General features: G+C 32.9%; 1 protein-coding gene across 1 annotated transcript in view; it reads right to left on the bottom strand.

The window, feature by feature from the left end:
- Positions 1 to 6,491: 6,491 nt before the first annotated feature.
- Positions 6,492 to 17,499, bottom strand: part of LOC131991121 (CD82 antigen-like) — a 42,013-nt gene continuing 31,005 nt past the window's right edge. Inside the window, exons 4-9 of the mRNA XM_059356433.1 lie at positions 16,955 to 17,076; positions 13,967 to 14,041; positions 9,732 to 9,830; positions 9,177 to 9,350; positions 8,998 to 9,081; positions 6,492 to 7,617 (exon numbers count right to left, since the gene is read on the bottom strand). Of these exons, the coding sequence (XP_059212416.1) occupies positions 7,540 to 7,617; positions 8,998 to 9,081; positions 9,177 to 9,350; positions 9,732 to 9,830; positions 13,967 to 14,041; positions 16,955 to 17,076 (632 nt within the window). The 3' untranslated portion in view covers positions 6,492 to 7,539. The remainder of the gene's footprint in view (positions 7,618 to 8,997; positions 9,082 to 9,176; positions 9,351 to 9,731; positions 9,831 to 13,966; positions 14,042 to 16,954; positions 17,077 to 17,499) is intronic.

Genomic DNA, 17,499 nt, shown 5'->3' with positions numbered 1-17,499 from the left:
AGCTGCTGTGACCTCTAGGATAATCACAGCCTCATGAAACTTTACAACCTCAAACTAGAGACCTAGAGCATCCAGAGGATGGATGGCTGACACACTAGATTCACAATAAGGGGATTTCTCAGCAGGCAACACAACACAAGTGATCGGCATAAAATCGCTGAAAAATGCAATTGCTACAGAAATCTAAAAAATGTCAAAAATGATTTTGAAACCAAATCACAACATAGATTTTTTTCTATGAAGTTTCTCAAAGTCTTGGCATTTAATGTACTATTCTGGAGGGATTCTTTACTTTTTTATGGGAAAAAAGCAGCAAATTTGGCACCAAATGTGTGTAACGAAAGGTATAAACCTGAAAATTGCTGCAACAAATTATGAGACATAATTAAGCATGAGAATGGACTTCATAAACTCATATCATTCAGAACTTCTAGTTTAATATAATATCAATGCCTTCTCTTTAGCCTTTAAATGGACCTGATTCTGCTGCAGCCCCTGAAAAATAATAGGCATAAAAAAAATCATGATATGTCACGTAGTCACGTATGTCACAAGAGTAGAGGTCAACTTATGAATGGGACTTAAGATGCAAACAATATGTACTTATTTTAACCAAATTTATGATGTTTTCCTCCCCTAAACCTAACCAAGTAGTTTTGTTTCCTAAGCTGAACCAAACTGCAGCTGTTTCACAACATTACAAGTGTTGAAAACTGCAACAGTTACATTTAATTATGAAGACGTGTTGATCTCCTACTAAATAAATATTAAATGCAGCTTTAAGGGTTATAACTTCATCAAACTTTTTAAAAAATGTATTCCAATGTTGAGGACCCTTAACACTTATTTCTCCTGTCATTTGCGCGTTTGTTTATTTGTATCTAACTCTGTAACAGTGTTCGTGCTTCACTTGGTTCCATCGTGGGATTTTCTCTCCCACTCAGCACCCACTCACTCAGTGATGCAACACAAAAACACCACGACACCATCAGACAGTAATATTCCACTTATTTAGGATTATAAATATAATAAATACAAAATATTACCAATATAATAAATTATTTTTCTTCTTCACTGTCAGCTGATGGAGGGAACTTAAGTCTGAGGACTGAATAAAGTTAAGAAAGTTTTTGTTTTGTTTTAAAAACCAATTAAAATTGCAACATTTTACTCCAGATATGAAGCGTGTAAATAAACCCAAATCTCCACTACACAGGAGGAGGAGGAGGAGGAGAGAGGAGGAGGAGGAGAGAGGAGAGGAGGAGGAGGTGAGAGGAGGTTGAGGAGGAGGAGAGAGAGAGGAGGGAGGAGGAGGAGAGAGGAGAGGAGGAGGAGGAGAGAGAGAGGAGGGAGGAGGAAGAGGAGGAGGAGAGAGGTGGAGGAGGAGGAGGAGGAGGAAGAGACAGGAGGAGAGATGAGGAGGAGGTGAGAGGAGGTTGAGGAAGAGGAGAGAGAGAGGAGGGATGAGAGAGTAGAGAGGAAAGAGGAGGAGGAGAAGGAAGAGGAGGAGAGAGGAGGAGGATGAGGAGGGATGAGAGAGGAGAGAGGAAAGAGGAGGAGGAGAAGGAAGAGGAGGAGAGAGGAGGAGGAGGAGGGATGAGAGAGGAGAGAGGAAAGAGGAGGAGGAGAAGGAAGAGAAGGAGCAGGAGGAGGAGCAGGAGCAGGAGCAGGAGGCCTCCTGGGTCTCAGCTGGTGCAGAATAACAAACATGCCTGCTGCTGAGACACTTTACAGCTCTGTCAGTGAGTCCAGGTGAGCTGCTCCTCGCTGCTCCTCCTCCTCGCTATACTGCTCCCGCAGACGAGGAGCAGTGAGGAGCAGCAGAGTGTGGAGCTGAAAGCCCCGAGGACAGAAACATGACTAACTCAGCATCTCAAGGACCAAACCTTCACACACAGAAGACATGTTGGATCTGACCGCAGCGCTCCACAAAACTGACAGTTATCTTCTGAAAACCAACAACTGAAGAAATATTCTAATGAAGTACTAATACCTCTCTGTGAAATTACACAGGTATCAGCATCAAAATGTAAAATTACTCCACTACAAAAACATTCATTCAGTCGATTAAATCAACTAAAATCTCCACTTTAAACCAAATATTCAAACTATTTATTTGGAGGTAAAGACAAACTAAATATTACTCAAACTGCATCATTAAAACATCAGGGTTTTTTCAAATTTTACTTTGATTTATTGAATTATTTTGTAGGTGTGTGGAATGTAACTAAGTACATTTACTTAAGTACTGTGGTCAAGTACAATTTTGTACTTTTGTACCATTTTATGTAGCTTTATACTTATACTTATCTAATTTATTACTTTTTAGAGACAAATATTATTCTTTTTACTCCAGTACATTTAGCTACTTTTTATGTATGTTGGTATTGATGTAAAGCATCTTTGAGTGTCTATACAAGTTGAATGCATTGTTGTTGTTGTTGTTGTTGTTGTTGTTGTTAGTAGTAGTAGTATTTTTAAGACTATTCTTATTCTTATTCTTATTACGGTTATGACTATTATTATTATTATAAGTTAATTTTTGAGACTTAAAATTAAAAACACTATCAGTTTAAACTAATTATGCATGTTTATAAATTAAACCTCATAAAATAAATTAAGTTTTTTAATGTTTGCTTTCACTTCCAGAAAAGATGTTTAGATGATTTAACTGGAGTTTTTTGTTTATTAGTCATCATCATAATTTCCCTCAGGGATCTTCTTCTCTTCTCAGGAGGGGAACGGAGAAATAAAAGGACTCGACGTGAACCAGAATTAGTTTGAGTTTCTCTGAATATCTGCAGCAGCAGACTGATGATGAAGACCCCACAGACTCTAACCACTTCCTCTCCCAGCTCCAACCGTCCTCATTGTGAGGTGAAATTACATTAAAACATGGTGACCTCACTGCTCTGGACTCCGGACTCTGTGTGTGTGTGTGTGTGTGTGTGTGTGTGTGTGTGTGTGTGTGTGTCCTGCCTGTTTCCTGTCAGCTGTTGTTTCTCACGTCTGCGTTGAAGGACGTCTGCTCTGGACTCTCTGTGTGTGTGTGAGTGTGTGTCTGTGTGTGTGTGTATGTGTGTTTGTGAATGTCTGTGTGTGAGAGAGGTGTGTGTGTGTGTGTGTGTGTTTGTGCGTGTCTGTGTGTGAGAGAGAGGTGTGTGTGTATGTGTGAGAGAGAGAGAGAGGTGAGTGTGTGTGTGTGTGTGTGTGTGAGAGAGAGAGAGAGAGAGAGAGGTGAGTGTGTGTGTGTGTGTGTGTGTGTGTGTGTGTGCGTGAGCATCATATGGTCACATGTTACAGTGAAGAGATGACATCTGAGAACTGATCAATAATAAATCAATAATATCTCCACTAACAGGTTTATGACTCGACATGAACACAAACTGACCATTGAGTTCTTCAACAGTTCAGCAGAATAAAAATCCTCTGAAACTGAACATGGAGCAGCTGTTCACCATCCAGACTCTCCAAAAAATAAAACTATTCAGTGGTGGATGTAACTAAGTACATGGAACTAACTATGTTGATTACAAGCAAATTATAATAAGCAAAATTAGTTACAATATTTAAACATTATTTAACTTCAGAAAACTTTGATAAAATATATGTAATATAGCTTAAAAAACCACCATCTCAATGTAAGCAACTATTTATATTTAGATATCTAGTCTAAATGTTTACCCTTTACACCTGTGGTGCCTTCAAAATATATGAAATTTTACAAAACCTTTATTTTTTTCTCAACATTTGTGGCAGATGTTGACAAATCTGCACTGCATGTTACAATATGGCAAACAATTCTGATTTATGGAGTTATAAAGGAGATGTTGAAAATTTCCTGTGAAAACTTTTCACTATAAAATGTAAATAACATGAAAGAAGAATTTCGAACCTGTCTTCATCCAATGTTCACATTTTGTTCTTGAAATGCTGCCATTTAGGACAAATATATATTAAGATAAGAACTGGGTTGCATATTTAAACATTAGATTTGAACTGTAAAAAATGTCTGTAGATTTTACAGTGAAAAACTGCTAAATCGTGAGAGTAAAAGACCGTAAAGGATAAATGGGCTAATTCAGTTTCAGTAAAAATGAAACACAAACAATGAAACAAAGCATCACTGTAATTTTTGCATTTATTTTTGTAAAAATACTTTTTCTCACTGTTAAATGTGCTAAACACCATATCTCTAGCAAATATATACTATAATATTTAATGGTAAGATGTTTAATCCATGTGGCATTTATAAATATTTTTGTCAATTATATGGCAGAACTACGGAGCCCCTTAAGGGACATTGAAAGAAAAAAAAAACTACTTTTGGCTCCGTACAGAACAGCGTTTCTTTTGATGGTAAAACTTTTTATTCATACGGTAAAAAATGGAATAAAATGGCAATCTTAAACATGAAATCAACAGTGCCAATATCTTTTTCACCGTAATATTACAAAAAGTTGCACCGTATTTATTAGGGTAAAGTTCTGGCAACCACGGCTGCATTTTTTTTTTTACCGTAAAAACAACAGTTGTTTTTTTAACTGTGTAAGATTAAACTTGTAATAGAAATAATAATGTTATCTTTAAGGTTGTTAATGTGAAGGTTTGTGGCGATATTGGTTATTTTTCTTTTCATTTTTTTTTATATTCACCTGTTGTGTCTGTTTTGGGATGATCTGACTGACTGACATTTAAATTAACCACATTACCAGTGAAAAAAACATTGTTTTCACACTTTCTGCAGCTTACGTCTTCCTTTTTTTTCTTTGACATGTAAAAGAAACTTACCATGGCTTTTAATATACATAATGTTAATCTAAACAGTCACTAAAGATCACTCATTAACACTTGAACTAAAGTTGTTGTTTTGTCTCTTTTTTCTTTGTTTGTCTCTGATGTAGTTTTGTGCAGTGACGTCGCCCTCTGGTGGTTCGAGTAGGAACTGCAGGGCGTGTAGATCCTCCATGTGTTATTCTGGAACATGTTTTTAAATTTTGTCTATTCATCAGCAGTTCTGTTAGAATAATCTGTCATTCTGTCTCTGTGGACCTAGGTGACTGTCTAAGCGTGCGTAATTCACTAACTGTGTATGTTCCCTTTCTGTGCATTGATAGATTAATCATGCAAGCTGCTTTGCTATAATGCTCATGTGCTAATATTGTTGTTAAACTATTGGTAAACTAAATACATTTACTCCATCTGCTTAAACTTTCTCTGCCCCATTTAGAGTAAGATTCTAATATCACAAAAAGATATATTTTATGTGGAGGTTTGTTGCAAAATCTGTGTCTCCAATAATATCTCTACAGGTTGTTGGTGATTTGAAAGTTTTGTTAACAGGTGACAGACATGATGTGCTGAGCAGAAAGATAACTGTCTTCTCTGCTTGGTGACATGACGTGTCCACGTATTGAATAAACTGACAAATCAGCGGCTTGAGAGGAGGCACCCTCTGGAGAGATCTACCTACATTTTTTTTTTTAAATTAATCCTCTGTTAGGCTATAAAAAAGGGTTCAGGGAAAGTAGACTGGGTTCAGCCTTCATGAACTGACCAGCCTAATGTGATGTCCGGGAAGTGATGTTTGAACCCAGAGACTCTGTAACTGCACATTTCTTGATGTATTGTAATAAAATGAAGTTAAACTGAGAACTGGGACGTCTCCTGCTCATCATTCCCCATCAAACGATCAGTGCAGAGAAATAGGTACAGAGGATTTACTGTTGGAGTCAGATAAACTAATTTTAAAGGTTTCCTCAATGTATTTCCCAACAGTTCATAGAAATGTTTATTTAAAAAAATAAAGCTATATCGTTGATTTTTAAATTATAATTTTGGTTAAGTTTAAAACTATGTTATTTTTTTTGCCTCTCAGGGGCAGAAAAAAAAAGCTGATAAATGAGCTGAAAGTGGATTTATCACCACAAACAACCTCTTGATAAACGACCTTTTGATAAAAAATGTTGATTACTGCACCTTCAAGACCTAAAAATAGAGACACAAGTTAAAAAAAAAAAAATTAATAGATATCACTTCCCTAAGTTAACTGACGCTGACTTTTTTTTGTATCACAAGGTTTCTGAAATGTCATGTTTAATTTAAAGTTTATGTTCATCTTACTGGGGTGTTACATATTAAATATGTGCTTATTTTTTATACATTACCACAACAGAAACATGATTATTGGATAAAGCCAGGCTCAAAATCGTTTAATTCTTATCTCGTTATCACTGCATAAATCAGAAAATACTGACAAAAGACATTAAAAAAAATCTCAGAATAGTGGGGATTTCTGTCTCGCAATTTGAGAATTGACCTTTAAAGATATTAAAGTGAACTAAAATAAAACCTAAATTTGCATTTTGGATTTTTTTTCCTAAGACTATATCTAAGAAGATATGCTATAGGAGAGAATGTTGAATGTTTTTGTCTGAATTGTTTCACACAGGAAGTGGATTAAAAACAAACAAACAAACAAACAAACAAACTACTGTAATCAGTTTATTGTCAAAATGAAAGAATGAAGTTGTGAGTTCACACTAACTGCTCCAGCTACCAGAATCCATCCAGAAACTATTATAAAGGTTAATACACGTTTTTCATTCAGACTGTACAGAAAAACAAACAAACAAATAAACAAACAAGGAGGATTTGTACATTATAAAAACAACACGACATTGTGGCTGAAAGTTAAAAACGTACATAAATCAATTTCAAATCATTTTCTGTATAAACAAATTTTATGATGGATCTCCCCAAAAATATTTATTCTGCTCCAAAATAATTTTCCCTTTTTCCTCATATTTTAAATTCACATATTTCAAATAGAGGTTAAAAGAAACTTTTCACTCCTCAAAATCTTGTTTTTTTTAGATTAAAGTGGGTAAAATATGAACTTAAAGCTACTTTTTATATATATATAATTGTAAACTGGGAGATACTTTAAAAAACAAGCATCATAAATGTTCCTCTTTAGTACCTCATTATTTCTATTATTTCCAGAAGAAAAATTTAAGAGAAAAAGTTTTAAAAACCAGCTGCTAAACAAACAAAAAAAAAAAACACTGGCAGAATTTTGTGGCTTCAAATTCACACACACACAAAAAAAAAGACTAAAATTATATACAAAGTACTAGAAACATTTCACAATAACGCAAAACGCTGGTGTATAAAAATAATAATAATAATAAAATCAAAAACACACCACACACACACACACGGTGGATTTTCCAGTTAGCTTTGAATATTCGTGATTTTTCTTCAGATTTTTGAGGGACAACTTAAAACCACGAAGCGATAACTTACAGAGAAAAATTTCTCTTTCTAATATAAATTTAATTAAAAAACATTTTCAGCATCGCTCGGATCTAAAAAAGAAAAAAAAAAAGACTAAAGTGCTCCAAAGAAAAACTGGACGACATAAACAAATGATGGGAGTGCCTCAAGAATCAAATTATTTTACATTTGGACAAAATGTTTCACCAGATACAGAGTGTAAAAAACAAACTATTTTTCTGTTTCTTCCTCGGAGCTTCTTTAGAATTTGGGCACTTTGGTGTAATCCTCCGTGTGAATGTTTCTGCACAGGCAGATGGACAAGATCATCCCCAGCAGCTGCAACACACACACACAGCAGTAAATTAACATTTTATTATATCTTTTAAATATTTAATCTTTTTAAAATATTTATATATTTTTTAATATTTACATATATTTTTAATATTTATATATTTTTAATATTTATATATTTTTGACATTTATATTTTTTGGAAAAATATATAGTTTTTTAAATATTCAAAAAAATATTTAATATCTTGAAATATTTTTTTATATCTTTAGAACATTTTATATCTTCAAAATATTTTATATTTTTAAAATATTTTTATCTTTAGAACTTTTATATCTTTAGAAAATTATATATATATTTAGAACATTGTATATATTTTAAATGATTATCTATTTTAAAATATGGTACATCTTTAAAATATTTATCTATATTTAAAATATTTTAAATCTGTAAATGATTCATATATATATATTAAAAACATTTGATATCTTTAAAACATTTTATATCTTTAAAGTATTTTATATTTTTAAAATATTTTATATCTTTAGAACATTTTATATCTTTAAAGTATTTTATATCTTTAAATTGTCCGAATTTTACATTTTTTAAATATCTTAAAAACGTTTGAAATATTTGAAATATCTTATATCTGTAAAATATCTATATATATTTAAAACATTTATTTCAGTGTTGTTTATTATTACTGTCATTGTTGTCTTTATTATTATTGTTTTGTTTTTAATTGTTTATTGTAAGGTGACCTTGAGAGTCCTGAAAGGCGCCTATAAATAAAATGCATTATTATTATTATTATTATTATTATTATTATTATTATTATATCTTTAAAAGATTTGAAACATTTAAAATATTTTAACTGTTAATTATTTAAAATATTTTATATCTTTAAAACATTTTATATTTAAACTTTAAAATATTTTGAAATTAATCCTTTAACTCATTTTTCTTTTATAAGCAAAACTTTGACTGCAAAAACAGATATGTATAATTTTTTTTCGTCCTCTATGAAGATGAACTCCATATAGATTTGGGTTTTGGACTACTACCACCTTGAACAATTTTAAATCTTCTCTTAAGACTCATTTTTTCTCCAAGGATTTCTTTCTGTGTGAGAAGAAAGTTGTTTCTGTATGTTGTATTGTACATCTCATGCCATATATTATTAGATGAAATTGTTTTTTATTTTATTTTATTTTTTTTTTATTTGTGAGTTTATTGTTATTCAATTATGTATCTTGTATTGGATTGGATTTTTTTGTTGTTGTTATTATTCAGTTATGTAAAGCACTTTGGTCAACCTTGGTTGTATATAAGGTGCTCTAGAAATAAACGTGACCTTGACCTTGACCTTGGACAGCACCCTGAGTGGAAGTCAAAGTCACATTATGTTTCTGTTTGTGCAGGTTTACCTCGATGAGAGCGACTCCGAGGCAGATCCCGAGGACCACCCCGATGTTGGTGAGCAGCCAGCTCTCCACGCTGGCAGCACAGCCCTGCAGCAGAGACACCACAGAAGAAGAGAGAAGGAGTGAGTGAAGGAGGAGCTCAGACAGTAAACAGGACAAACACTAACAATAAGAGAGTTTACCATGTCGTAGACGGGCCAGTCGGGCGTCTGAGCCTCACAGAATCCAGAGTCGGAGAAGTTCCCCGTGGCCAGAGAGACGTTCTGACAGGAGCAGGGGAAGAGCAGCTGGGAGCTGTTCACTATCACCTGGTTACCACTCCAATCCAGACGACCAGTCCACCCACAGCACTCCATCTACAGGACACACACACAGGGACACACAGGGACAGACAGACAGACAGACAGACAGACGAAGAGACAGTCAGAGAAACAGACAGTCAGAGGGACAGACAGAGACAGACAGACAGACAGACAGACAGACAGACAGACAGACAGACAGACAGAGAGTTATTGTCATGTCTATGAAGGTAAACATTAACACTGTGTGGGTTAAAGTTGAATGTGACAGCAGCCTTGTTCCGGAGAACTTTCTGACTTTGTGTTGGTGGATGTGGGGCCGAGGAGGACTGAACAGTCTGAGTTCAGATTTAGAGTTTTTGAGATGAAGAACTCTTCAGTGTGACGTGAGAACTTGATGTTGGTTTGAACTAAAGGGATCTTCCGTTCTGTACTCACGGTCCTCTGGATGAAGTCCCAGGCCTGCTCCGTGGTCGAGTTGTTCCCGGGGTAGTTGTGCAGAACCTTGGGGACGATCTTGGAGATTTCCTCATTTAACTGGAAGAAAAACAGTTCTGGAGTTCATTAAAAAAATCACACGCACAGAGAGAATGTGACGCTGCAGACAGGAAAATAAACAAAAAGCACAAATTCAACTAGAAATGTATCACAGGTACGGCTGAAAAAGAGATAGAACATTCCAGAAACTTTTCATGGGAAGTTAAACTGGGGAATAAACAGGAATTTATGGGAATGAACTGGCACTTGGGGGTCATTTAAACAAACTGTATCATATCCAAACATAAACATTTTGTTTCCATCCTGCAAAAAATGTAAAACAATTAAAAACATTTCAACAGATTTATTTGTAGAACTTATCTTTTATCTTTTAATCATTTTATTGAAGAACACAAACATGAATGTTGAGTTAAATATTACTCATGTACTTGCATGAAATATGGTTGTTTTAGTCAAGATCATGCTAAAAATATATTTTCCATAATTATATATTAGTTTCTTGTTAAAGGCCAACATTTCATTTAGAAAATTCCCAGTTAATTCTTTTTATAACTTTAAAGTATTTTATATTTTTTAAATATTTTATATGTCTCACAAATATTTGAAATATCTTATATCTGTAAAATATTCATATATATTTAAAATATTTATATATATTTAAAATATTTTATACCTTTAAAATATTAGTCTTAATAATATCTTTAGAACATTTTATATCTTGAAATTATTTTATATCTTCAAAATATTTTATTTATTTTAAAACATTTATATCTTAAAAACATTTGAAACATTTAAAATGTTTTATACCTGTAAAACATTTTATATCTTTAAATTATTTTTTAAATAATCCTATAACTCATTTCTTTTCTAATCAAAACTTATGAATAATGAATGAAAAATAACTCATGTACTTGCATGAAATCTGGTTGTTTTAGTCCAGATTATGAATTTTCCATAACTATATTTAACTTTCTTGTTAAAGGCCAACCTTCAATTTAGTAAATTCCCAGTTTATTCCCGTTAATTCCTATAAATTCTTGTTAATTCCCATGGAAGGTTTACATCTTATCTTATCGTAGTTTCACTTAGAAATGTAACTGATTTAAAGTTGATAAAAGGCAAAAAGCCTTTGTTCTGATCTTGAATTTTGTAAATTCACGCTTTATTCCTGTAAAATTATATGAAAAGTTTCCAACTTTCCTGGAATTTTGCAACCCTAAACGTGTATTTTTAGAGATATTTTATTGTGGAAAAGTTACACATCACACCTTTAAACTTAAGTCTCGAGTTCCTTCACAAACAGAGAATCTTCTGCATATTTAACGATATTAAAGCTGTAAAATCAGCCATGTTTCATCTACATTCCTTAATAATCTCTCTTCTCTTTGCTTTGAATTCCTGTGGTAAAGAATTTGGCTTCCAGATCTGCAAAATCTGAATTTCTGTGACTTCCAGAAAGGAGCTGAGAACAGCAGCAGCTTCTGATGGATGAGACGAGACGCAGGATATCTGAGTCTAATTGTTGCTAAATCTTTTCTGAGACGAACTCAAGGTCTCTGTGAACTCACACTGGAACAGCAGAGACACTCGCTTTCCAAATGGAGCTTTTTTTCTCTCCCTTTCTGGCAGGAAAAGAAGCTCTGTGGCTGAAAGAAGTCTAAGAGCTTCCAACTAATGTTCAGATACAATAAACAGAAATCTGAAGAAGTGATTCCTCCCGTTTCTTTCTGTTCGGGTGATTTATGCTTCGGACGTCCTGAGAACAAACTTGTGCTCCAACTCTCAGCTTCTTCTTGCATAACTTCTGCAGAGTCGGCATAATGATGTTGTCTTTGTAGACGTGTGAGAGAGAAATCATAATGTCACAGTCCAGCTGGCGTTAGTTTCTCAGTCTTCAGTCACATAAATCCTCTAACAGTCTCGTCAATCACCTAAATTAAAGTTATAAAAACCTGCGTGTTTCTCAGTTTACAGGCTCGGCTGCTGCTCTGTTCAAAGTTCAGGTAAAAGTGCTGATTTGGTAGAAAAGAAATTTACATTTTTGCTGCCTCTTACCCTCCATGTTTGTAGTTCATAAACATAGAAGACTACAGAGCTGAAATGAAAGAAAACCAATGTCATTTTTAATTCAAATTATTATTTTTAAAGATCTTAAATCAAATCGAACTTAAAAACTCTTTGATTTACAATGAGTTGTGTTGCAGCCCCATTAGATATTATATTAGATATAATATTTTGTGTCTGTAAAATATTTATATATATTGAAAATATTTTATACCTGAAAATTATTTAAATATATTTAAAATACTTGATACATTTAAAATATTTGATACATTTAAAATATTTGATGTATTTAAAATATTTGATATCTGTAAATTATTTATATATATATATTAAAAATATTTGACATCTTTAAAAAAAATAATTTCTCAATGTGCAACACTCCTATGTGCAATGCTTTATATGATCGATAAATTGTTCCTATTTCTTGTTTAATTGTTTTACTTTTTATATTTCTTCTGGTTTTTGTTACTTTTTTTTTTACTTTTTATTGTTATTTTATTGATGCTTTTTCTATTTTTGCTCTCCACTTTGCTGCTGTTAAGCTGAAAAGTTCCCCGTTGTGGGGCTAATAAAGGAAAATCTGATCTTATCATAGTTTTAATTTGAAATTTAACTGGTTTAAAGTTGATAAAAGGCAAAATACTGAAGCTAAGACACAAACTAAACAAAATGCACAAACTCAACTAAACATGTGACACAGGTGCGGCTGCAAAGAGCTGGAAACTTTCCGGTAAATTTCCAGAAACTTTCCATGGGAAGTTAAGATGGAGAATTCATGGGAATTAACTGGAAATTGTGGGTAATTTAAATGAACTGTATCATATCCAAACATCAGTATAAATATTTTGTTTCCATCCTGCAAAATAACAAAAAAAACATTCCAACAGATTTATTTGTAAGTACAACTTTACAAAGTTTTAATTATTTTATTGAACAACAAAAACATGAATGTTGAGTTAAATATTACTCATGTACTTGCATGAAATCTGGTTGTTTTAGTCAAGATTATGCTAAAATATATTTTCTATAACCATATTTAAATTCTCCGTTTTAAGGGCCAACCTTCAATTTTATAGATTCTCAGTTTATTCATGTTAATTCCTATAAGTTCCCATTAATTCCCATGGAAGATTTATATCTTATCTTATTATAGTTTCACTTTGAAACTTAACTGGTTTAAAGTTGATAAAAGGCAAAAATACTGAAGCTAAAACACTTTATAAAAAGCTGTTCTCAGGGTTATTTTGCAGCTTTTGTTCTGCTCCTCAATTTTGTAAATTCCCACTTTATTCATTTTATATATAAAGTATTTTATATATTTAAAGTATTTTATATTTTTGAAATATTTTATACATCTTAAAACATTTGAAATATCTTATATCTGTAAAATATTTTAAATATTTTGTATCTTTACATTTAAAACATTTTATATCTGTAAATTATTTATATATTTTTTAAATATTTTATATCTTTAAAATATTTTGAATTAATCCAACTCATTTATTTTCTAAGCAAAACTTATGAATGTTGAGTTAAATATTACTCATGTACTTGCATGAAATCTGGTCGTTTTAGTCCAGCTAAAATACATTTTTTCCAACCATTTTTAAGTTCCCTGTTTTAAGGGCCAACCTTCAATTTTGTAGATTCTCGGTTTATTCCCTTTAATTCCCACGGAAAGTTTATATCTTATCTTATCCTAGTTCCACTTAGAAATTAAACTGATTTAAAGTTGATAAAAGGCAAAATACTGCAGCTAAAACTCATCATTAAAAGCTTGTTTCAGGGTGATTGTGCAGCCTTTGTTCTGCTCCTTCTTTCCTCAGTGAACCGTCTCAGACCGGACCAGCAGAGGGCGACGCCGCGCTGAGCGCCGATACCTTCACATCGACATGTTTATGTCAGTTGGAGGAGCAGATCGTGTTTCTGTTGGCAGCACGTGTCTCTGCCGTCCTGCAGCACATAGTTGAGCCTGTCCCGACACATCGAGGGCGTCAACCAGGACCGACCACAGCAGAAAGGTGTGACAGAGTTCCACATTCCTTCCAGGTGAGACGCACAGAAACAAAACAACTCGCATAAAAAGTAAAAAGGGAAGTGACATCACTCACCGTGTCCTTCTGGAAGTAGATGAGAGCCCCGGCGGCGATCTGAGCGATGAGGATCAGCAGCAGGCAGGTGAAGTACTGAGGAGAGAGAAAACAAACAGATGTTACACTGGAAACATCTGGAGCTGCAGATGTTCACCAGTCAACAAACCAATTAATGCATCTGCTAACAAGTGTTGTATAAACCCTGATAACTACCAACACATTCATGCACCAGCAGTAAAACTCCAGCACATTAAAGTGAATATTTCTCTGCATTATTGAGAACTTTTACCTCTTATACTTTGTGTAAAATCTGCTTGGAATACACTGCAAACATTTAAAGATGAACATCTTCCTTGCATGACTTTTTACAGTGTAATATTGTTACTTTTACTCAAGTAAAGAATGCAAATACTTTTATTTTCACCAATTTTAACTTTAATGTGCAACATTTCTCTGTGCAATGCTCTATATGATCTATAAACTGTTCCTATTTCTTGTTTGAATTGTTATACTTTTTATATTTCTTCTGGTTTATGTTGCTTCTTAAACACTTTTTATTGTTATTTTATTGATGCTTTTTCTATTTTTCCCTCCACTTTGCTGGTGTAAAGTTGAAAAGTTCCCCGTTGTGGGGCTAATAAAAGGAAAATCTGACCTTTAAAGGTTTCACTTAGAAGTTTAACGTTTTAAAGTTGGTAGAAGCTAAAACACAAGCTAAACAAAATGCACAAACTCAACTAAACATGCAACACAGGTACAGTAAAACTCCAGCACATAAAAGTGAACAATTCTCTGCATTATCGAGAATTTTTACTGTTATACATTGTAGTAAAAATTAACATTTTCCATGCAGGACTTTTGACAGTGTAGTATTGTCACTTTTACTCGAGTAAAGAATGCAAATACTTTAATTTCCACCACTGTTTTAACAGCATTTGTTGTCATAAAATTATTATTTATCTTCAGCATGCAAGCAAAGAAGTAGATCTAGGGCTGCATAATTAATCAAAATATGGACTAAAGTGCAATATCCACATTGCAAGAGGTGGCAAAAATATGTGGAAAAAACATAATTCTGAGTTAAGTTCTGTGGTGCTGCAGAGATGTTCCAGCCTGCAAATTGTGTTCTGCAGACTTCTGCAAAAAAAAAAAAAAAATCTTTCTAAAATATTGACGTAGTCTCTGTGATGTCACTCAGGAGGAATCGATCACTTCAAGCTCCATTCTTCACTCTTCAGAAAGCTCAAACTCTCATCTAATCCGACATTGGAGCTGAGAGTCACTCAGAGACAACACCCTTAATTGTGTTTAACTTTAAGCCTTAATATAAATCAGGTGTGTGAAAAAAATCTCCTGCCTCATCATGAACAGTTTAATTAGCTATTGGGATCAAAACTTTTTTTTGCACCAGGCTGTAAATGTTTTTATTTCTGCTCTAATGTTGGGAATTTTAACATGGAGGTCTATGACGATTGACTTGTGTTTGGAGCCTCAAGTGGCCAGTTGAGGAACTGCATTTCCACTCGAGCTTCATTTTTCAGGCTCTTACTTCTTTACAGTTTTAACAGGGTATTTCTACACTGGGGTACTTTTACTTTAAGTTATAATGTCAAAGATCTGTCTGGTTCTCTTTGCAGCACTTTTAGAAATAAGCAGTAACTGCAGGTGTGTTTTTGGATCTCACCTCCCACAAATACAAACTGTGAGTGATTTTTTGGGGATCGTCGCCACAGCAAATGCAGAAACTTTGATTGAAGATTATTACTTTCAGAATTAAAGTTCTGAGAGTTGAAATACTGTCCACAAATGTGTTAAAATGAGGAAATTCAACATTAAATTGGACTTTCAGGGGTTAATAAAATAGGCAAAGACCACTAATTACTAAAAACATGATTGTAATAAATATAATATAATTATTGCATTCTATTTTTCTTTATATTTTGCAAATCTTAAATTAATTAATGACATGTATCAAAAATAATAATAATTATATCTATATAATACAACTATAGACTAGACTATAGATTTTTTTTTATAGTTGTCATTCTTTAAATAAATTATATAAAAAAATACAAATATAATATAAATATAAAAATAATGTAAAACACAAATTACAACTTAAAAACTCAGGTTAAAATATTACTACAAATTAAAAGCTTAATAAAAATGGATTTAATTCAAAGGTCTAAGTCCCGCAGGTACTTAATAATTGTATTAGTGAGTAAATATATGTATATATATATATATATATATATATATATATATACACATAAAAAATACAAATATAATATAAATATTTCAAGATTGTAAATATATATATATATACATATATATATATAATAAAACTTTGCAAGAATAAAAAAAAGACAACTATAAACTGTAAAAAATAATTATATATATATATATATATATATATATATATATATATATATATATATATATATATATATATATATATATATAAAAGAACAATAAAATAAATAACATAAAAACACAAATATAATATAAATATTTCAAGATTGTAAGATTTTATTTTTATTTTCATAAGATTTCTGTATTTTCCTTTTTCACTTTCCTGCAGCTTCTCCTGTATTTTTCTGATTCTGTTTCAGTGTTTCACAGTTTGTAACCACAACACAACTCAGAAATGTGACCTCTCCTTCGTCCTTGCATAGTTCTATAAACTGTGCACATTGTAAACAGTTTGCTCATTCAGAGGTTCAGGACAGCTTTCAAACCTTTAGAAACTATTAAAAATAATGTAGCATACAAAGAAGAACATTATGTATCAGGCATCAAGTGTTGTGGAGGTGAACTCTTGATTGTTTCTGTGCAGCAGAGACTCAAACCTTCATGTCCGGAGGTTCAGCAGCTTTTTGTCCTCTGGGTGAATCATTCTGATGGTTAAATCTCTACACTAAATCTTCAGCTCGCACACGGCTGCATTATTCATCATCACGTCAGACTGAACATACTTTATATACAGGTATATAAAGTGTCACTCACCAGGCCCAGCAGGCAGCGGATCTCATAAATGGCTCCCAAGCAGCCGAGGAAGCCCATGAGCATGGAGAAAGCTCCGACTCCGATCAGGATGTAGCAGCCGACCTTCACAGCTGTCGAGTTATCTGTGTGAGAGAGAACAAAACTTCATGTTACCACAATATTAATATGGTGAAGTTTGTCTTCAGCCAACATGCTGATTCAGGGAGTTTTTTTGCCTCCTGTCACATTTTTTCACAAGATACAGAGGAACAAAACTGCATTTATAAGGACCAGAGGAGCAAACTACATGCAATTACAAGATAATATGATAATAAAATAATAAAGACGGCAGTTAAAAAGAGACCAATGTTAAATTGTTATCAGTGCAAAGTACTAAAAAATAAAATAAAAAAAAGGTAAACTGGCCACGTTTTTCAATAAACAGCACAAACAGGACGAGAAAGAGGGAGAATTTAAAAATATATTTTGTGTCGCATAAAAACTACATGTGCAACACTATAAATCATAAAAAAGCGAGTAACTTAAGCTTTAAAATAAATTATGAC

Source organism: Centropristis striata, chromosome 2 (assembly GCF_030273125.1).
Source record: "Centropristis striata isolate RG_2023a ecotype Rhode Island chromosome 2, C.striata_1.0, whole genome shotgun sequence".
NCBI lineage: Eukaryota > Metazoa > Chordata > Actinopteri > Perciformes > Serranidae > Centropristis > Centropristis striata.
Note: the sequence above shows the minus strand (reverse complement) of the source record. Positions and strands in the feature narration are given on the sequence as shown.